Genomic DNA, 23,351 nt, shown 5'->3' with positions numbered 1-23,351 from the left:
ATCTAATTTGCCTTTTTAGTGTACGATTTCTTGAACTATAACTATCATCAGAGGCCCTTTGTCCAGGGACAAAATCAGCTTGACACTGGAGGATAAGATGCTGAAGGAAAAGACATATTCAATTAGCAAAACTTGTCCTTATTCCTAAGATCTTTTCTCCATAAACCATACAACCATTCTATATTCCCTTTCTGTAACAATATTCCTATCCTATCCCTATTCCTATATATAGCAATAGCATCTTCATTTACCATGTTGTCTTCATGCAACTTTTCATGCCATATTCTTGCAAAGTTTCCCTTAGATCAAACTAGTAAACCAGACATTACACAGAAATGTAACATAGGACAGAAGACATAAAAGACTAGAAAGTGTTTTAGTGTTTCATCAATCTTATGATCTCTCTTTTAGAGAAATTGTAAAGGAATCTATGAGATGTCTATCAAAGCATACTTTGATTTCATCACTTCTATTACAGGAATTGAAAGTAAACTTAACATGCCAAATAGAAAAAAAGCAGCAGACAAAAATGAAAATGGCTGTTCAACTAATTCATACCCAGTACCACAATATAAAAGGGGAAAATGTTTTAAGACTGTCAGTCTCCTAGCTAATTTTTCGGCATACATGTTTCTTGGTAACATGCTATGGACAGAAGCTCCTCAATTCACAATCACATCACATGCTAGATTTGTCAACATCACTATGTATTATTGAAATACATGTTGCCGTACAATAATGCTAGGGAAGATCTGCAGAGAAAAAGCTTATCAGATTTATCTGCACTAATATTAATGGAAAATGTACAGAACTTTGGTGATCATGTTAATATAAATCAATGCTATTAATTGATAAGACTCCAACATCAGACCCATATCATCCTTGCTGTTAAATGCTTTAAGTACATATTTTAAAATTACAAAATGTATATTATGAATTCTCGAAAGATCAATATGTTATAGTATTAGTATTTTTCAACTACTTGTACCATTTGTTTTTCTTTGTTATCTTTGTGTCAAACATGGCCAGCTTGTATTTCCTATCTTGACCAAATTTTCTATGCTAGAAAAGATTCCAACCCACTTGTATACGTGGAACGACAAGGATGTTTAACACATTTGGCCCTATCGTTTCATAAATCCATTGGCAAGAACAGAATCAAAATGAAATTCAACACATATTCCCAAGTTTTCTGTGATTGTTTGATCTATTTAATTATTATAGTTGTGGTTGTGGGCAACAATGATTGAGATGTGCGGAGAGGGATTAGATATGCATAGCCTTGGGTGGTGGCGCCAGTTGATTTGGACCACAGAAAAACAATCATTTGTTGTCCATTTTAGTTAGAGGTTATAAATTTGTAATTTGACAAAAGAAAAGGTAAGAGAACTTTAATTGTAATACCGTGAGCCTTATCACTTATCAACATCACGGGTTATTTACCTAATTATTCACGTTACTTGCCTCATCATGGAGGCAGGTGAAACTTTATTATTGACATGATTTAGTACTATGGGATAATATCACTCCTATGGGTTTATGATTTATAATGGGAAAAATGGCTATTTAGCATTAATTTTTCAATTCCCCCCCCCCCCCCCCCAAAAAAAAAAAAACCTATGTAGTCAAATAACCTCGTTTTTAAACTTCGTAGTAAATACTCTAGTTTTGAAATTCGATATTGGTGAGGTCGAGTTTTGCCTGGAATTTGACATTAACAATGTTGAATTTTATGTATTTTTTCACTTAGATTTTTTCAAAAAAATTTGTATAGAACTTGACATTAGGAATATTGAGTTTTGCCTAAAATAATGAATTTCAAAATAAGAGTATTTTGATACATAATTTGAAAATATGGCTGTTTGGCAATATTGTTCAAAAACTAAGGTTAAACAACCATTTTTCCCGGTTTATCATTGACATTGTTTTTATTATGCACTAATCATAAGTTCACAAACTATGTCAAACTATTATAAATTTGATTAAAAAAAAAAGAAACAAAAATTATTGTATAATCTAGACCTTTTACCAAATAAATAATCACGGATTGGATTAAGTGCTGGTTTAATGATAATAGCATATTTTATAGAATTACATACCCATCTTTTCTTCACACGCTATCTATTTTTAATAGGAAAAAAAAAAATCATGCATGGAGTGGAACACCATGTCACCATCTAAGCGTGTGAAATTCTTCTTCTTCATCTTCTTCTTTCTTGACTCTCCCTAGATTAATATTAAAAGGATAAAAATATTTGTAACCTGCCAATTGCCTATAATAAGTATAGTGGCATTTCAGTCCGGAACACCGCTTGATTTATTATAAATGTAAAACCACATGTGTGACTTTGCTTTTATCAAAAGTGAAGCTTTACATCATTAAATTAAGTTTAAGGGTATGCTTCTTTTAGTTTAAAATGTCAATTTGTTTTCTTTGCTATGTTTAACAAAATTTAACCTCTCTCTCACTTTTTATTTTTATGATAGAAAAAATAATAAACCGTGTAATTTGAGCATATATGTATAGCTCAATCAATTTTTTTAGTGGAACGTGGGGATTTGTTACTTCCCAAGGCAGTATAGTCTTTGATGGTTGAAATGTTAAATAAGAGATTTGAAACTTAATTTCTGCCTACACCAAAAATCAATTATAGTTTGGGTTTAACAATAAAAAATTATCATCAAGAGCAGATGTCATAAGTTGAAACACCCTAAAAATAAAAGTCACTGTATTGTACCACTAATCTGGAAAGTGGAAAGCTGTTGACCTCGACATTGACAATAACTATTTGCATTGTTATTCATTTATTCTCAATCATATACAGCTTGCTTTATAGCCAATTATGCCATGATTCATGCATGCATCCCATTACTTTTTTGATTTTCTTGTTTTTAGAAAGTAAACAGGAGTGTTTGGTTTACAAAACAGGAGGAGATGGAGGTAAAAAAAAGAAGAAAAAAAAACAAAGAAATAGAACACAACCAGTGCAAGAATCTAGCAACATTAATCTCTCCACTTGGTTGGTAATAGCAATACATACTTTCATTAGAATCTCACTTTTAACGGTCTTCTTTTCCTATATTTGAGGTGAGAGAATAAAAATAACGAAATTAATATTTGAAGAAGGTATGTTTTTTTTTTTTTAAATTTACTTAATACCAAAATATTTAAGCTTTATCTTTATGTGATCCATATATAAATAATTTTAACTAAAAATTCTCGTACAGATTTAGTAAACAAGTATCACGTGTTGAAAATTGAGGAGTTCTATCGTTTCAGTAAAAAAAAAAGTTTAAAAAAAAAAAAATTTAATTAGGAGTTTTGTTTTATGTTCTAACTTCTTTCAGTCAAAGTGTGGAAAGACTTGGATAATTTTAGAGTAATGTTAGATACAAAATATTTTTCACAATTTTTGACACACTACTTGTTACAATTGGAGTAAAATGATTTTCAACTGGATTTATTACTAACATAATTTTAATTATGCATCAACATTACAATAAATAATCTCTACAATTATATATATATATATATACTGTCATTATACTTATTAATAATCTTAAATTCTTAACTTCCATAAATAAAAGGTCTAAATATATAAATTTCAGGTAGTTCAACTGGAAAAATATTTTGTTATTGAACAAAAGATATGGGGTTTAAATTTTGCTTACATAAAAAATAGATGAGAAATGTAATATCCACAACATTTTCATAACAACAAATTATAAGTGGCAGGTTATTATGAGTTATTACTAGTGAGCAAAAAAATAATTTTAATGGTAGGTTTGAATTAGAACCAATAATAACTTACCAATTTTAATTTGTTGTGAAAGTTTTGTAGATTTTTTATATAAGTAAGAATTAAATTATAGATCTCTTATTCAATTATTAAAGACTACATTAATAATTTGACATTATAATATAGCTTGATGATAAAAGTAATAATAATGACCTAAATGCTAAAGGTTGAAATTTTATCCTATCTAAAAATATATATATTTTTAAAATGTATCATATATTGATAATTTGATGCTATATATGATAATATTAATTACATTGGGTCAAAGTTAATTCAACATGGAAACTCTACCATATATATCATTATTAAATTTATTTTTTGAGGTGACTATAATTATTAATTAGTTTAAAAAAAATCATTTAATGACGTAAATATTATAATAATGTAATAATATATATATATATAATTTTTTTTTCTACGTTTCTACGTACCATACGTAGTGTAGCGCGAAAATAATAGTAACGGTCAGGGAACAGGGAACAGAGACGAAGGTGACATCTGGCAAATCCAACGGTCAGGAAGAAAGATACAGCGTAGGCTCCGATTACGATCGCCGTATCATAGTATATTCAATTATTACCACTATTTCATGTCACTGCCTCTCTCTTCATCTCTGTCCCCTCATTCGCTTTTTCATCTTCCAGTTCCGTGATTCTCTCACTCTCTCTCTCTAACCACTTTCTTCAATTATCTCTCTTTCCAGAGATTTCCTCTCTCTCTCTCTCTCTCTCTCTAAGAAACTTTGCTTATCATCTAGCCTTGCAGTTACAATAGATTCGTGAATCTCCGTGTCTCTCTCTCTCTCTCTTTCTCTCTCTCTATATATATAAACACACACAGAGAGAGACACAGACGTATAAATTTTGGCGAGCCTGAGCTTCGAGGAGCTATACTGAAAAATTTTGTGGCATTTTTTTATTTTTTGTGGAAACGAAAATAGTACAGCCGTAGATCTTTTGCTTGCATTCAGCGAGGATTTCGAACCAGAGATTGATTGATTGATTGATTGATTGCGTGCTCTCTCTCTCTCTTTCTCTGTTATTCGAATCCTCTGTCTTCGTTTACCGATTTCCAAAGCTTCGTTGCCTTCTCTTCTCTCTGCATGTACCTCCCAAGCGCTCTTGGTAAGCGTTTTACCTTTCTCAACTACTTTGTCGAAACGAAACGATTCTTCGCTGTTGTGTGGCTCCTGAGAAAAGCAAAAGAAAATAAATTCTGGAGCTTTTTTTATTTATTTATTTAAATTTCTGGTGTTTTTGTTTATTCGGACGGTAGAAAGGTTTCACCTAAACTTAGACAGAAACGATCCTTCGCGATTGTTTGGTTCCTGAGAGAAGCAAAAGGAAACGGATTTTCAATTTTGGAGTTTTTTTTTTTTTTTTTTTTTTTTTTTTTTTTTTTAAATTTTTTCTGTTGTTTTTTTGGACGGTAGAAAGGTTTCGCCTAAACTTAGGCAGAGATCGTTATGTTTCCTACATTTTCTCAGCAACCAAACAATTCACTGTTGTAATTTTCATTTCTTTTCTTATTTTTGCTCAAAATTTGTTTTTTTTTTTTTTAAATAAATTTTTGAAAAGTGCGTTTTAGCTTTTTTTTTTTTTTTAAAATATTTTTTTTTACCGCGTTGAAGCATTTCGTATTTTTCAATTCTGAGACTGAATATACAAAGAAGTTCGCTTAATTTGTTTGGTTTATTTGAATGCAGAGCTTGTTTGATTACTGAGATCCGAGATTTTGATGATATGGACAGCTCGGAGACATAGATACTATTAATTATTGGCTATTAAAGGAAAATCGAAGTCTTCTATAATTGAAATTAAGTATATATATATAATATATCTTAGATTGATTGTGTACTAAATTGGTGGAACAAACAATGGGGATCGAATTGAGCTATGCTGTGTCAAAGTTGCAATCGCTATCCACGTCTGATCACGCCTCTGTGGTCTCCATGAACCTCTTCGTGGCGCTCCTCTGCGCGTGTATTGTGATCGGCCATCTTCTAGAGGAGAATCGTTGGGTTAACGAGTCGATCACTGCCCTTGTGATTGTGAGTTTTATAGAGATATTGGCTTTTGAGTTAGTTATTATGTTAGTTTAGGCATTGGTAGAGTTAGTTATGCAAGTGTTTAATCTGGATTTTTTTGTTTTGTTTTATGTTGTATTGGTTGCAGGGTGTGTGTACTGGAATTGTAATTTTGCTCGTGAGTGGGGGGAAAAGCTCGCATCTTTTAGTGTTTAGTGAAGATCTTTTCTTCATATACCTTCTGCCGCCTATCATATTCAATGCTGGGTAAAATTTGTAGTCTCTTAATTTATATTCAATGCTTGCATCTTAATTTGTTGTTTAATATGAGTGATATGCTTTTTCTTATGTATCAATTGTTGCTTACGAGTGATTTGGGGGGGGAAGTTGTAGATTACAAGTGTGTTTGACGATGGTTGCCTTTGAAATTGTGGTGGGTAGCTTATATTGCTAATTATTTCATTTACAGTTGCCATTTTTTTTCTCTGAAAGAACTCAAGTGACTTTCAAGCTTGCTTATCTTTGGGTGCTATGGCATTCGGGAACCCAAAAAACATGTTTCAGCATTTTCACTGCCTTAGTTTGAGACTGTGAGTCAGGTTCTCTTAATTTGACTCATCAAGTTTGATTTTCCAAAATACATTGAAGTGAAAGACTTATTATAAGTAGAAGATAAGATCATGGATGATGTCAATTAAATTTCACTGTGGGAAATGATCTAATTGAGGAATATGCTTTGTAGAAAGTAGAAAGGAATGTCAGATTTTTTATTTATTTTTTTATAAAAGGTTAGAAACAAGAATCAGAATATTGGATATTTTTGATAATTAGAAGTTATTTTAGACACAAATGCTTAACTGATTATTAAGAAGGATGTAATGTCTAATAGGTTCCAGCTTCGATATGTCCATTATCTGAAACTAGTTCTCAGTACATATTGATTCTTGTGGTATTGAATTAGGCAACTTCATCAAATTAAGATTTATAGACAGGGAAATATGTTGGCTGAGCAATGATAGAAACTCAAGAAGTCTAGGATTTTAGGATCATGCAGACAGTTTCTGTTTACCAATCATTCGGAACTGTATGAGTTCCAGTTAACTTTACCAATCTCATTGTTTCTGACCTGCTCACACAAATTCCTTCTTTTTCTCCATTCTGTTCTTATCTGATGAATAAAGATTCTAAAACAATCGATTTGTTGACCCAACACGATAAGAAAATAACGCATAGTTGCAACATGTTTTCATTAAGCTAAGCGCCATATGTGCGTGTGTGTGTGCTTTATGGTTGAAATTTATATCTTCACATGACTTCCATTAATCTCATATTAATGATGGATTCTTTTAATATATATTTTTCAACCTTTCTGATATATGATCTTGATCTCTGTTATTTTTGCCAGGTTTCAGGTGAAAAAGAAGCGATTTTTTGAAAACTTTATGACTATCATTCTCTTTGGTGCTGTTGGTACATTAATATCCTGTGGCATCATATCATTAGGTACATCTAGCAACATTATATTTGTGTTTTTTTATTACTTAAATTTTTTCCTTCTAGTAGTATAGAGGCAAGAGAAGGTATATGTCAAGTTTGCTAAACTGCATCCTTTTTCTGTTCGACAGCACTCTCATGTGTTGGCAATGGTTTTATCTCCAAATAAATTGTTTGATATGTATTGTTATGTCATTCTACGTTACTATTTTTGGATTACTTACCTTTGACAATAATTTGATTAATAATCTTTTCCATGTGTATGCATATTGGTAATAAAATCTTAAATAATAATCAGATGATTTTGTGGATACTGTGGCATATCTCAAATGATTTGGTTGCTGCATTAGATGTTTGTAAGGACGATAACATCTAAATTATGTGGACTTATTATCAATATTTTTAATTTTATGTCATGCTTTTCAGCAATGCTTCTGAAGCTAGACTGGTGGTAACCTATAGGTCACCCATTGATTCCTAGACCCTTATGACTGAACAAATAGTTCCTATTGTGGTGCTGGATACAACAGAGTAAAGTTTTCTGATAACTGTAAGATGTTACCTTGTAGGGCCTGGGACAGATGGTTTTGAGCCTTCTGCCTGAGAATTGCATGCACAGGGAGGTAATTATAGAGGTCTGGGTTCTTCAAAATGTTGACATTCTTGGTTCCATCATCTTATTAGAAGAGACATTGATACAGTGATGAGAAGTTAGAAGAATGTATATATAGCTAAACATTTTTTTCGACCTTAAAGTTTGCATGAAGTTCGTTTTTCATCCCTAAACTATTGAAAGCCTTGCACTTTTTGTTCTTAAAACTTTAAAAATCTTTTTTCACCACTGCACTATTGAAAAAATTTCTCTTTTGTTCCTAAACTTTAAATCATTCATGTCGTGCATGTGACCAATGGTTTCATGCCAATTGTTCACCTCATGGGTGTTTTTATTTTATTTATTTTTTCTAAAAGGAAAAAATTAATGATCATGTTAGAATGTCAGATTCTCTAATGCTAAAAATAGTGCTAACTAGTTAGAAAGATAGGATAAAAGTGGACCAAAGGACAGAGAGCGTATCGTATTATTAGTTTATGGATGAAAAAAGAACTTTTGAATTTGATTCAAACTTTAGGCACAAACAAATTTAAATACATATGTTTCCACCTCATGCATGTACTATTTTTTTTTAAAATGTAATAATCATTTTAGACATGTCAGATTCTCTAATCCTACCTAGTTAGAAATGTAGGATAAAAGTGGACAAAAGGACAGAAAGTGTAACATTTTAATAGTTTATGGATTAAAAATGAACTTTTGAATTTGATTCAAACTTTAGGGACATAAGCAAACTTAAATACAAATGTTTTCACCTCATGTGTGTGCTTATTTATTTATTTATTAATGTAATGATCATGTTAGATATGTGAGATTCTCTACTGCTAAAAATAGTGATGCATAGTTAGAAAGGTAGGATAAAAGTTAACAAAAGTGGACGAAAGGAGAGAAAGTGTAATGTTTTAATAGTTTAGGTATTAAAAAGAACTTTTGGATGTGATGCAAGCTTTAGGGACAGAAACAAATTTAAATACATATGTTTTCACCTTGTGTGTACATATTATTATTACTATTTTTCACTGTAATGATCTTGTTAGATTCTCTAATGCTAAAAATAGTGCTACCTAGTTAGACAGGTACGATAAAAATTCACAAAAGTGGACGGAAGGGCAGAAAGTGTAATGTTTTAAAAGTTTAGGGATGAAAAAAAGAAGTTTTGAATTTGATGCAATACATCAGTTTCTCCAATTAAATTTTAATACATAGTTCTTCTAAAAAAGTTAAATACATAGTTCCATTGGATGTAAGTATTCTTGGAAAAGATAACATTATTTGTGTTTTATTGGTCAATGTAACCATGTGTTTGAATTTAACTGGGGAACCTAATGCATTGTATCTAAGGAATTGTACCTATATTTTTTGCCCATTGACTAATATCTTCACATAGATGACTAAAGCTTTCTTTTCTCAAAAAAAAAAAAAGAAAAAAAAGAAAAAAAAAAAGAAAAGAAAAAGATGACTAAAGCTTTCTTGGAATCTCTATAAAACACAAATTGTCTATCCTACTTTCTATACAGTAATATTTATTGGCTGTATATCCGCCAAGCTATGACTTCTCTGATAGATGGCAACATCGCTAATCTACAAGATTACTAAGGGAGCCAATAGTTCCTGTACAATTTCTTAGGCTAGGCATCTTATCACATTCAAAATATGGCTGGCATTCATGGAGTCAGTAGTATGTACCTTCTTATGCTTCTCTGAACAGTTAAAACCTAACCAGTGTTGAACTTCCAAGTCATGCTGTCATACAATTCTAGCCCCAAATGTGGCTGCAAATTCATGAGCAGCTGCCATCATGGTCTCCTCAAAGCACCACCTGAACCCCCTTTTTCAGTGGTAAGAGAGCCACCTGTATTCAATATTAACCAATCTATTGGAGGAAGCATCTACTTGGAATGAATTGTAACTTGCTTTGAACCTAACCAGCAAGCCCACTCAGCACAAATCTGTGTCTCAAGCACAATCAGCCAGATTTTTGGTGCTGATACATTTCACTCATTTTTGTCTTTTATATTCTTTTAAGATATATCATTTATATGCAGAAATCAGTTACAAAAAATGCTGTTTGTTCCTTTCTATTGTAGGATAGATTGTGGCTGCAAAGGCTGCTTTTCTTACTCAATCAAATCAGTCATCTATGATGATCTGTCATTCACTCTATTTCTTGCTCTCTAGTTAACAGTCCTCTAGCAATTTTGCAATTCTTTAATATGGTCTTTCAAATCAACAAGTGAAAATAAATGATTCATTTTAGAAACTTTTCCTACTGCATACTAACATTTTCTTGAAGAGTAACTGCATGCTAGCATTTGATGTCTTTCTGTTCCCCATTGAAGCTTCTGACTCACTCTCTATGTCACATAAGCAGTAATCCCCTGCCAAGGGAGATAGGCACTGATCAATTTTATTGATATTTGCAAGACTAATGTCCCAGAAGGTACAAGTCTGCAAATAATCACATTCCAATACCTTATGATTTTAGAGAATGTGCTGTTAAGATATTAGCAGAAGAAACAATGTATGTCTAGCTGTCTTTAAATAGTCTTGTTAAGTTGAATTAACTAGGGACATTTAGGGAGGTTCTTGGTAACTAGTATCATTGCTTATTTATTGGAATTAATAAATTTGAATGTGTTTCAATTGTTGGATTATCAAATTTCACTTTGTAAGAAGTGCAATTCTCATATCCTTACAGTTTATTCTGCAATCTTTGTGTTTGATTTGGTCTAGGCACTTTGTCTTTATATTCAGAGATGGTTTATGGAAGCACTATGTCAGTAATTCATTTTGTTTGAAAGGGTGAAAAGAGTGCGATGTATTTACATTTAAAAGTTCAATTTATCTAAGTGAGCTGCTTAGGACAAAATGGATGAGTATCTTAGCATAAATACATACATTCTTTTTCTTTCAAGTTTATTTATCTTCCCCCCTGTTTGTTGCAAGTACATATTTGATATGGCTAAAGTATGTTTGTCCTAGCCAAAAAAGCACATAGTTTAAGTGATTTAAAATTTGATTATCTTTTTCTGACTGTAAAATTCTGATTCTTCTCTCAGGTGTTATTCAGATCTTCAAAAAAATGGATATTGGTTCATTGGACATAGGGGATTATCTAGGTACTGCCTCTGTCATTCCTTTCTGTTTCTATGAACTTTGTTCTCTATTTGGTCCTTATTATATTCATTTATTCTTTCAGCCATTGGTGCAATATTTGCTGCAACGGATTCTGTATGCACATTGCAGGTATGGAAGATGTTGTCATTGTAGTAGATTTTTCAAACAGTTGAAGGCACTGACTCTTAAAAACTTAACCCCTCTCGTGTAATGGTGCAGGTGCTTAATCAGGATGAGACACCTTTACTCTACAGTCTTGTATTCGGGGAGGGTGTTGTAAATGATGCCACATCTGTGGTGCTTTTCAATGCGATCCAGAGCTTTGACGTCACTAAAATTGACCCCAGTATTGCTTTGCATTTCACTGGAAACCTCCTTTATTTGTTTGCCACAAGCACATTGCTAGGGGCGATGGTAACTCTCTCTCTCTCTCTCTCTCTCACACACACACACACACACACACACACACAGTCTTTGTATGGGTGAATAACTAAGACTGTTCTGCTAATGTGCTATTCTACTATGGTATGACATACCTCTTTCCCTTTGCAGACTGGGCTATTAAGTGCTTACATCATCAAAAAGCTATATTTTGGCAGGTATGTTGTCTGAATTGGAATGATCTCATGCTGCATTTACTTGTATTTAATTATGCTTAATTGGTAACTTACACACATGGTGGGTCTTGAATTCCTGATGCTGGGGAGGATGTCCTAGTTGAGCTAGAGCTCATTGGCATGCTGCATTTACTAGTATTCTGATAATAGTATTTCATTGTTTGTTAATCCTGAAACTGGGCCAAGTCTCATAGTATGAAGATGCCTTTTCTGATCTTTATATCATTCATTTGACTTTTCTATGTTGAAAGGGAACTGGTCAAACTAACGAGGTGCCTTCTTGTCTATGTCAGTTGGATCAGTGGTTGAGTTAATCAAACATAAAATAAGAATTTTATTGAAACTGTTTCATGACAAAGACTATGGTGACTGATAACTAATCCGTAGAATGGTGCCCTAGTTTTCAGCCTGATCCCCCTCCCCTCCCCCTTCCCGGCCTCCACCCTCCCAAAAAAAAAAAAAAAAAACTGCTGTAGGTAAGGAGTATGTTAGAATCATGTATAATATTTGACTAAAATAATTTTTTATCTGACACTCAGGCACTCAACTGATCGAGAAGTTGCTCTAATGATGCTCATGGCATACCTTTCATATATGTTGGCTGAAGTAAGGTTTCTAATAGCTTTATGGCATTTCTTTGTTTTCTTCCCTGACTTTCCAAGTTTCAAGTGCTCTATGTAGATTTGATAGATTGCTAATTATTGGTCATATAACTAAGACGCTGGTATATTTGATCTGTTCTGCAGTTGTTCTATTTAAGTGGCATTCTCACTGTGTTCTTTTGTGGGATTGTGATGTCCCATTACACCTGGCACAATGTAACTGAAGGTTCAAGAGTTACTACCAAGTATGTGATCTTAGAAGTTATTCTGACCATTTGAACCCATTTGTCTGTGTATAGAAAGGTCAATTTGTCATATACCTAATACTTCAATTTTGTCTAAAAATTATTGCAGGCATGCTTTTGCAACCCTGTCATTTGTTGCTGAGACTTTTATATTCCTTTATGTTGGAATGGATGCCTTGGACATTGAAAAGTGGAGATTTGTTAGTGACAGGTACTATCTAAATACTAGCAAGTCCTTGCAATTATGATTTCTTGATTTATTGAACCATAATAGCTATTAGGAATAATAGTATGTATTTTTCAAACAAAATGTAAAAGCATGCATGCTTGATTTTGCCTTTTGCAGTCCCGGAACATCAGTGGCAGTGAGTTCAATACTGATAGTTCTGATAATGGTTGGAAGAGCAGCTTTTGTTTTCCCCCTATCATTCTTAATCAACCTATTTAAAAAAAATCAAAGTGAGAAACTCAGCCTCAGGAAGCAAGTATGTGCTCTGTTTCTGTCACAGTATTATTTTCTTCCTTTCCTACTTTATTGATCTACCAAGACATGCCAACAATTTTCTTTTTGTAGGTGGTAATATGGTGGGCTGGTCTCATGAGAGGTGCTGTGTCTATGGCACTCGCTTATAATCAGGTAAGATATGGACATGCTGTTTTATTTGTGGCCAAAAGACCTTGAATTTAAATAAGAAGTCACACAAAAAAGTTAAGAATAATATGAACTGTGGGAAATTTCAGTTCGTCTTTACACTATCCTCAGTAAAATAAGAACATGCTTACAATTTCATGTAAAACAGTGCATACTTTTGAGATAGAGAGAGATGATGGTGCAGATGAAATTGTTCAGTAAAAAATTTACTTTTCAAAATGCAGTTCACACGATTAGGGCATACTCAATTGCGAGCGAATGCAATCTTGATCACCAGCACCATAACTGTTGTTCTCTTCAGCACAGTGGTGAGACATCTCCTCCCTATTTTTTTGCTAAACATCTTCTGCCTATTTTGTGATTATGAAATTGCTTTTACTGGATTTAACGGGTTCTCTAACGGTAAATATTATTTAAGCCATTTGTTCTGCTGCACTAATTTTTGTGCGTATCTGGTTGGCCCCTCGATTTTCAAACTTGTTTATGTAGTCAGAGTTTGGTTATATATGAATTCATGTTAATATAGTGATTTGACCTCTTGATATGGCAAGGATTTGTAATTTGCTGTGAATTAGCTGACTAGGTCTACAATGAAAAGAAAAGTTGAGAGAATATGATGATGCTTGCCATTTTGGTTGTTCTTTTATTTCATCTTTTGGTTAAGAACTTATAAGAGTGTTAACTATCCTTGTGTACCAAGGATATAATTGCTCCATTTAGTTCAAATCAGTGTAATTGGCTGCGTCCTCTTTTTCTATGTTGTTGTCTTAGTTATAATGCTCCTGAGGGGAACCAGAAAACCAACAGCCCCTCCCCTTTAGCTTTTGCGGGAGTTGTATTGATCAGAGTTTAGGTTTTATTTACAAAAGTCATGTTAGCTACTTTATATGAATGGGTTTTATGTAGGAAATATTTCTTAATGATGGTAATCACTCTTCATGTATAATTCTGGTCAGGTGTTTGGGTTGATGACTAAACCTCTTATACGGTTCTTGGCTCGTTCAAAACAAACAACCAGCATGGTGATGTCAGATCCATCGACTCCAAAATCAGTCTCTGTGCCACTTCTTGGGGAGGGGCTGGATTCTGAGCTTGATATACCACGACCGGGCAGCATACGTGCACTCCTGGCCACCCCTACACACACAGTTCACTATTACTGGCGTAAATTTGATAATGCCTTCATGCGACCTGTATTTGGTGGCCGGGGTTTTGTTCCATTTGTTCCTGGATCACCAACTGAACGGAGTTTCGTACAAGGGGAAGGGGAATGAGAAGGCAGCCAAGCAAAGATGTACGATATTATATTGTAAATTGTATACATCTTCCAGAAGATCAAGCACCACAGGCCTTTGAACCGACTTGTGAAAGTTGTTATCAGACTTTAGGGTAGTGAGAAGGCTGTGTACCATAATGTAAACTGCATGTACCATGTATAGCTGATTGCATATACCCCAAGCCAGAGGGGTATTTTTTGATATCATAATTATTTTGCTGTCAACAAAAGAACTTAGGGTTTAATGTATTGTAATTTATGGTTTCTGTGATTGTTTATGTAATTTTTGTCGCACACTAGGATTTAAAATGTAAGCCACCTATCTTTTGATATGCGATATCTGATATCTGATATCTTAAGGCTGATGTGTTTTTTACATTACATATGGGCCATTTAAGAGTAGAAGGATGGTCCTTTTTCAAGGATTGATCCGATCGAAGCTGTGCCCAAATTTGATTGATTAGCATATTCATTTTGGCACATCCAAAATATTGAAACTCAATCTCTCATTGATCTGGAGGATGCACGTCATCTTTGGAAGTAACTAATGTATGTATTTTACTAACGAAAAACAAGACCTTTATCCTTTGCTGGATGTTGACACATCCAAAATATTGAAACTCAATCTCTCACTGATCTGGAGGATGCACCTCATCTTTGGAAGTTACCAAGATATGTATTTTACTAACGAAAAACAAGACGCTTGTCCTTTGCTGGATGTTGGATACCATAAACGATGATAAACAAAGAAAATAATTTATGAGGGGATTAAGTTATGATTTCTCTCATAACATTAGTGTTGGCTTATTTCATGACAAATAGTGTTGTAATTGAACAAATTTATTTTCTTGTATTTTTGTGGGATTTATTTGTAATGGGTTTAGTATCAAGTGGTGAAGATTTGATTAAGATAGCTGAAGGTCACAAGAGAAGCACATGCAAGAATGTGAACAGTTAGGCCAGGTGTCCAATTTAGTACAGCCTGTCCAGGAGATTAACTTGCAACTTGGATTCGCGACTTGCACCAGTTGCGAGTGAATCGCGAAATTCTCCTGTTTTACTGAAAATAGTGACTTTTCGTATTTTCATCACTCATACTATATATACCCTCATTACCCATAGAAATTGTGAGGAGACTATAGAGAGAAAAACCCTAAGAAAGGTTTCTACAACACACTAACTTTATTACAAAGAGAGCTACTCATTTTTAAAGAGAAATCTTTCTAGTCTCTTCTTCTTCCCTCTCCCATTGTTATATCCATTGAGAGGAGATTTATACACAAACACAACTCACACACATTTAGAGTGTTGAGAGTGTTTTTGGAGTTTGGGAAACATTGGAAGATGCTAAGGATGGCAGATGCAATATGGAGCTTATTGCGAGATTCGAAAACCTAAAGAAGATAAGGTTAGGCGTAATCCTGTTGGAGTAAGAAACTTGGAGGGCTTAGATGCATCAGACAGATTAGGCTTGGAGGGTCTATTGCTATTCATGTATCCCAACTAATTTTCTAGTGGATCATTTTACGGCTTGGATGGCGGTGGAGAGATTTTTCGCAGAGTTTTTCGGTTTCCTTTTCAATAACACTTGCCAGTGTGTTTGTGATTAATTATGTGGTAAAATAGTTTGTTTAATTGCATATTGCTTATATTTCATATTTCACACATACATTGTTTGAATATAAGTTTGTGTTGGTTATTTTGTAATTAGGGATCTAAACATTCACTAGTGTTTTACACACCAAGTGAGCTTTCACAATCTAATATCTTTACATCTTTACATTGAAGAAAAGTACAGCCGAATTTCAAGGCCATTGACAAATTATACTGTTATTCCGTTCCATAATGGACAATATGATCTAAATAAACTCAAAATTAATTGCAGCACTTTAATGATGCAATTAAAACCATGATGCAATTAAAACCATGGCAAATCTATTCTATAAGAAAAACATAAATGAAACATGAAACACCATACAATTCCATTGATTTCAAAAGGAAATTTACAAAATATTCAGATCTTTTAGACACATAATGAAACCCCTCAAGTCCTATATATTCTTCATAGTAAACTGAAACCAAGAAACCAAGAAACTCGTTTCTTTTGCAAGAAAACTAAAAGAATGAATCATGGACTAGGGTTGGCCTTAGGCTAAACCCTTCTAGGACGCTCCAGCAACCCATGTTGTCGTCGGCCGTAGTTGGCCTTAGTCTAAACCCTTCTATGACGCACCATCCGACCCATGTTTTCGTCGGCCGTAGCCGTAAGAGGAGCACATCTTTTCATCCCAACCTTTGGCCTCTGATCATCAGTTTGGGCAGTAGCAGCAGCAATTGAGGTCTCAGTAGTGGTCTCTGGCTTATCAATATTCTTTGGCTTTGGTCTACGTAGACCAACACAAACGTCATAGTCCTCTCTCCTTTGCTCGTTACCCAGCACCGCCCACGCCTTGTCCATGAGTCTGAGAGCCCCATGCGCCATTGGGGAGGAAAACTCGTTGGGATGCACCAACATTGCATACTCAGTATACCTTTCTTTGATGGAGTTATGAGTGATTGATGGGTGATCAGCAGTCTTGAAGCCAAGGAGTGCATAGAGGTCGGTATAACCAAGCTTGTTCTTGTCAAACTCGCCCGCGTGGTGGATAGATAACGCAGTGACGTATCTGTCCACCCCTTCAAAGTATGGGTCAAAATATTTCGCCGTCTTTGCCAGTTCATAGGCATTCTTATCTTTCCCTTCAATCCATTCGTGTTCAGCCCACCTTAACATAAGGTCTGTCATGACTTCCACAGAGAGAAGAGCAGCAAAACAACGTTGGAATGAGAGAGATAGAGATATTGAGAAGCAAAATAGCGTGAATGAATGTGTATGAAATTCAAATTATATAAGAAGAGAATCCTACTCCTTTTCGGTATTGAATAGTGTTAAGTGAGTGGCTTTCCAAGTGTGGCTTGGATTGCCACTATATGTTGCCCTAAGTCGGTTAAGCCTTGACCGAATCCTATTTGCATAAGGAAATTAATCCCAGTCGGTAAAGCACGAATCAAATTTAATTATTAATTTTTTTAAAATTGTAGTAGACATATTAGTGTTATACTTTATATTTTAAATTAATCTATATCCTCCTTTATATTACCATATGTATAGGAACATGGAATTTAAAAGGATTTACTTATTCATCAAATTTTTATTTGCCCCCCAAAATCATATCTTCCAGGCTCAGCCACTGTCTCTACATTTTGAAACATGCAAAAAATGCACTCTCCCTTCACACTAACCACATCAAATTCGATGACACCAAATTCTAAACTATTGAGGAATGTTTTCCAAACTAATTCTTCCACGCAAATAATAAGGATGAACTATCACTAGCATTACCCATTAAACTCTAAACATTAAGAAAACTTCACATCACACATAAATGAAATCACAGTTGCCCCTAGACAAATCACACCAACCCATTAAGAGAAGTCCTTATTAATGAGATTATCAATAATAAGGATTTTACCCCAAGCGCTGGTCCTCACCAAAAAAAAAAAAAAAAAAAAAAAAAAACTATTTCAAGGAAAGGAATGCCACCCGTACCACAAAGAGCCTTATAGAATGAACAAGCATCAAAATTAAATATCATTCCCAATTAAAGACCCCCTCCCGCCATAGGGTAAAGATGGATGTCACTGAATCTAGTTCCCAATCATGCAACAACCTGTAAAGGAAACATTCCAACTCATTCCTTCTCCACTTGCATGGTAAATGGTAATCAGCAAATTAGAAACCGAGGCTTCCTTGTTAACCGAGTAAGTAAACAAGTCCAAATACAACTCCTTTAAAGGATTTTGTGCACACCACGAGTCATTGCCAAAACCTAACTCAAACACCATCACCAACGTCAAAAGTCATATGCTTGGAAAAAAAAAAAAAAAAAAAAAAAAACATTATCTCAGCCCATTTTGAAGCTACTCTAAAGGCCAAAAGTGTTAGCTAAGTTAAAGCTAAAAGAGAGGGGTTTGAGTAAAGAGCATTGTGAGCTAAGTCAATGTGTGGTTGGTTGGAGATGGAACTAGGGTTAGCAATTTCAAGTGGTGAGAGTGGCCAAAGTGTCTGTGAGTTTGATAAAAACACAAGGGGTGTTAAGTCACAATTTTAATTCAAAAATGAGGTGTATGTAACTTTTGTGTGTAATAAGGTATATGATATAATGGTGGTACCAAAATTTGTTGCAATAACTTATATAATGGTGGTACCAAAAATTTGTTGCAAAAATAATTAGTATCAAGTTATTGCAATGATTTTTCAATTTAAGTTATTGCAACAAATTTTTGGTACCACCATTATACTATACTTCTTTCATTCTGTGTGTAAGAAATGTGTATGTAACTCCTGTATGTGTAATAGTGGTACCAAAAATTTGTTGCAATAACTTAAATTGAAAAATCATTGCAATAACTTGATAACAATTATTTTTGCAATATACTACAATGAAAATTTCAAAGTGATAGATTATTATAATAAAGCAATTATTGCAATAGTTAAATATCAATTATTTTACAATCTATTACAATGACAAATATGAAATTGCAATGAAAATATTATTGCAATAATCTGATATCAATTATTTTATAATCTATTGCAATAACAACCATAAAAAAAATTATTTATTACAACAAAGATATCGTTGCAATAACTTGATCCAAATTATTTTGGTAAATTATTTGTAATTTATTGCAATAAAATTCGTGAAGGCTAGTACTAAGTTCTTATGATTAAAAACACATGATACTATGCATGACTATGCATAGTCAATCACAAAAAAGGAATGCATCGCGAAAGATAGTGACAACTGGATGGAATCAGATTATACAAATGCTTTGCATTTGTTTTTGGATTTTACTAATGTGTGCCCTAAGGGCACACAATAGTAAACCAATTTTGGAAAAAGTTTATCGAAAATTGAAAAAGTTGTGGGTTGTAGCACTAATTTATTTCAAAATTTTAGACGATTACGAGCATTAACTTTGAAGAATTCAGTAGAACTTTTGAATACAATAGATAATTTAATACATTTAAAGTATCTCAATCTATAGTTGACTACTATGGTAAATTGCCTGAAACCATTTGTAATATGTGCAAATTATAATTTTTGAAGATTACTTGGCTTAATATTTTTGAGTACATAGAATTACCGTAGGGGATGGGCAAACTAATTGTCTCTCTTTTTTGAGAAAGGGAAGGATAGAGAAGATAGAGGAATTGATTATTTGGGGATGCCTTACAGTCGGACGATGAAAGAATGAGGAGGGATGTATTAATTTTGAATGCCTTAGAGTAGCCTCCAAAGTTGGAAGGTTTATGCATTGAAGAGTAACAGGGCCTCACACTGTCTCCTTGGTTGATTTCCTTGACCAAATTGAAAATTCTTTCTCTTTAATATAAAACTACAATAGAAAAATTTGTTGCAATAACTTAAATCAAAGAAATTGTTGCAATAATTTTATACCAATTATTTTTACAATCTATTATAATTAAAATTTCAAAGTAATAGGTTATTGCAATAAAGATGTCATTGTAATAACAAAATATTAATTATTTTACAATCTATTGCAGTTTTATATTTGTCATTGTAATGAAAAATATGAAACTGCAACAAAAATATTATTGCAATAATCCAATATCAATTATTTTACAATTTATTATAATAACAAATATAAAACAATTATCTATTACAACAAAATTATCGTTGCAATAACTTGACCCAAATTATTTTGGTAAATTATTTGCAATCTATTGTAATAAAATTCGTAAAGTAATAACCTATTGCTACAAGATATTCAAACTAGTAAATTGTTTGTTAAACAACAAATATATCATTGTATCAACGTTGTCATTAAAATATCTAAATTTTATTACAACGATTTTTTTTTTTGGTTGCACAAACCTATTACTTCAAATTTTATTGCAACACCTTGCATCAACTATTGCAATGATTTTGATGTTATTGCAAAAAAAATTTTCATTGTAATAAATATTTTTTAACTTTTAGTATATATAAGTTCAATTAATTGATGTTGTTAGTTTGTTACTTCATGTTGTCTACATCAAGTTGGTAAACTTGTTCTGTGTCATGACATTGCTCACAAGATAAAAGAAATGAATTGAAAATTAGATAAAATTACTAAAGAGAGAGAGTGAAAGAGAGAGATGTATAGATTTCAGTTGAATGGAAGTCCTACCTTTGAGGAGCAACCAATAACTACATTTTTAGTTGAGGAGTCGAAATTCTTGAACATGATAAGGATAGGGATGATCTAGTGAGCAACCTTTTGGGCGAGGGTAATAGTAGAGATGTGCCATAAAGAAACCTCCATGTCATCTTCAAAGTGGGCATGGGTGGTATTGGCAAAACGGCTCTAGCCCAAGTTGCCTACAGTTATCCTAGTGTGCATGCCCATTTTGGAAAAGGAATTTGGGTTTCCAAACCTTTTGATCAGTGTAGGGTTGCCAACGCAATCATTGAAGTTTTTGATGGTGATCGCCCAACATTACTGAATTTCCAAATCTAATGGCAAAAAATTATGAATTGATTAAGCAAATCTAAAAAGTTTTTATTGTCTTTGATGATGTGTGGACTGTAGACTTTAATTTATGGTCTAGAATGGTGCCCTAAGTAGTAGAATTTTGGTCACCACACATAAAGGTAGGGTTGCAGAGATAATGGAAAGTGAGATTAAGATCAATCTGGTGGTGTTGTCTAAGGAAGATTGCTAGTTAGTTTTTTGTAAATTTGCATTTTTTGACAGGTATTCTAAGCAATGTGGCCAATTGGAAGACCTTTCTAGGCAAAAGTGTGTGTGTGTATGACCTCACGCTTCCCTTGCGAGGGCCACGTGGTGCATTAGACTTTTTTATTACGAAAAATTATGGAGGACTTAATTGAGATGTCCAAATGATAAATCCTTATATAAAAATATTTTATTTCAAATTAAATAGGATTTCATATTTGGCTATTTATATCTTTAACTTAGGATTTTTTTAGTAGGTTCCAATTAGTTTAACTGGTAAAATATTTTATTATAAAATAAGAGATTTAAGTTTGAATATACTTAATTACACTGAAAATTAATTTATATCTTGAATTGATTTATTGAATCTTCTTTTTATTTTATTTTATTTTATTATTTTTTTATGTTTCTTTCTTAGGTGAAATAAACTTAAAAAACCGAAACAAACTTTTTATTGAATCCTTTTTATGTTTTTTTTTTTTTTTAATTAATATCCTACTGCACGTGAAAAGTACATGTTTCTTTCTTAGGTGAAACAAACTTAAAAAACCGAAACACCTTTCTTTAAAATCAATTAAAACAAAACGAAATTTTTTCCTCATCTCTCTTGCATGCGTGTCTGTTCCAAATTTAGATTCTTATAAACCCTAAAGACACATGACCATGTCTTTGCTTCTAGCCGTATATGTAAGAGGATTACCAAAAACGTAAACTTTATGACCGTAAATGTAAAAATATATGGGAGAAGAGTTTGCGGGTATTTCACTATTTTGTGGGGGGAGTCACGTGAAAGCTGGGAATAAATATTTTCTTTCATTTTTAATCAGACAAATTAAATTCTCAAATACTAGTATATATATATATATATATATATATATATATATGTGTGTGTGTGAATTTATAATAAAAGTCAAAACCTAGAATAATTATTTCTCTGCGTACTAATTGAATTATTAATAATATGATTCTCATAAAAAAAATTACTAGTAATATATAATATATGAATTTAGCATATTACAAAATTTTCCTATCCGTTATAGTTTTATTTTTGCCAATATAAAGAAACACTCTCTGTGTCATTACTATTTCTTCCATTTCCGACTCAATCTTAGAAGGTATATATAACTTGGCTCAATGATTGCTCGGATTTTTTATGCCTGACATTCAAGGCTGTAATCCCAAATCAATCAATAAAAAATTGATTCCCTTTAATTACTTTTGATTAATCCCTAATTGCAACCGATTTTGAATATTGCGCAAAGATAATTAAATTCATGTATATAATTGTGGTCTTCCAAAATATTATATGTGCCATATATCAATTTTTCTACAAATATTTACCAAAAGTGATATGACAACATAATTGGTGTCACACTGACAATTTAAAAAGTGATTTATTTATTTATTATTATTATTATTATGTTTAAAATTTGATACATTGATTTAGGAACATAACAGTTGACGGAACTTACTTGCATGAGATATGTTTTTTTATTTTATTTTATTATATATATATATATATATTTTGGAAGACTATGGATATCATTCAACTATAAAATTAAAAATCAGTTAAAACTTGTAATATCATAAAATAAAAAAAATGTATTCTAAAAAATAAGAATTCTCTTCAATCCAAACAGAAAAATTATCAATGTTTAGAACATTTTTAGCTAAAAAGTGTGCAGATTTGTTATCTTGGATGCGAACATGGAAAAAAGGCAACTCTACAAAGGTCAAGAAGGAACGACAAAATACCATAAACAACCGAAGTCACAGACAATGAAGGTGGAGATTGCTCATTCAAGACATGTATCATTGTAAGGGAATCACCCTCCATAACAAATATTTCCTGAATGCCCATATCTTTAGCAAACTGGAAACCTACTCCAAAGGCCTTTGCTTCCACTTCAATAGCTTCCAAGGGTGCGTTAAGCTTCTTACTAAGGGCTGCTATCAGATTGCCTCTCGTTTCAAATAACAAACCCCATGCCAGACGTTTTTTGAGTCAGAAGCACAGTAGGATGGGATGAGGGTTTCACTGTCACAATTCACAACAGATATATATATATATATATTCATCCAGATATTGAGACACCAGTGAACCAGCTTTCGTCCATCCTTCTTTG

The 23,351-nt window shown here is 32.9% G+C and overlaps 1 protein-coding gene across 1 annotated transcript; it reads left to right on the top strand.

The window, feature by feature from the left end:
* Nucleotides 1-4,422: 4,422 nt before the first annotated feature.
* On the top strand, nt 4,423-14,801 carry LOC126717252 (sodium/hydrogen exchanger 2). Its single transcript, XM_050418773.1, has 15 exons — nt 4,423-4,924; nt 5,506-5,850; nt 5,975-6,093; nt 7,232-7,329; nt 10,993-11,052; nt 11,133-11,179; nt 11,270-11,464; nt 11,603-11,649; nt 12,207-12,273; nt 12,414-12,514; nt 12,624-12,725; nt 12,861-12,999; nt 13,089-13,151; nt 13,391-13,474; nt 14,123-14,801. Exons 2-15 carry the CDS (start codon nt 5,677-5,679, stop codon nt 14,438-14,440), a joined length of 1,614 nt encoding a protein of 537 aa, XP_050274730.1. The 5' UTR covers nt 4,423-4,924; nt 5,506-5,676; the 3' UTR covers nt 14,441-14,801.
* Nucleotides 14,802-23,351: the final 8,550 nt, after the last annotated feature.

The sequence above is a fragment of the Quercus robur genome, chromosome 3 (genome assembly GCF_932294415.1).
Source record: "Quercus robur chromosome 3, dhQueRobu3.1, whole genome shotgun sequence".
Lineage (NCBI taxonomy): Eukaryota > Viridiplantae > Streptophyta > Magnoliopsida > Fagales > Fagaceae > Quercus > Quercus robur.
The sequence above is the reverse complement of the archived record's forward strand: the minus strand, read 5'-3'. Positions and strand labels throughout refer to the sequence as shown.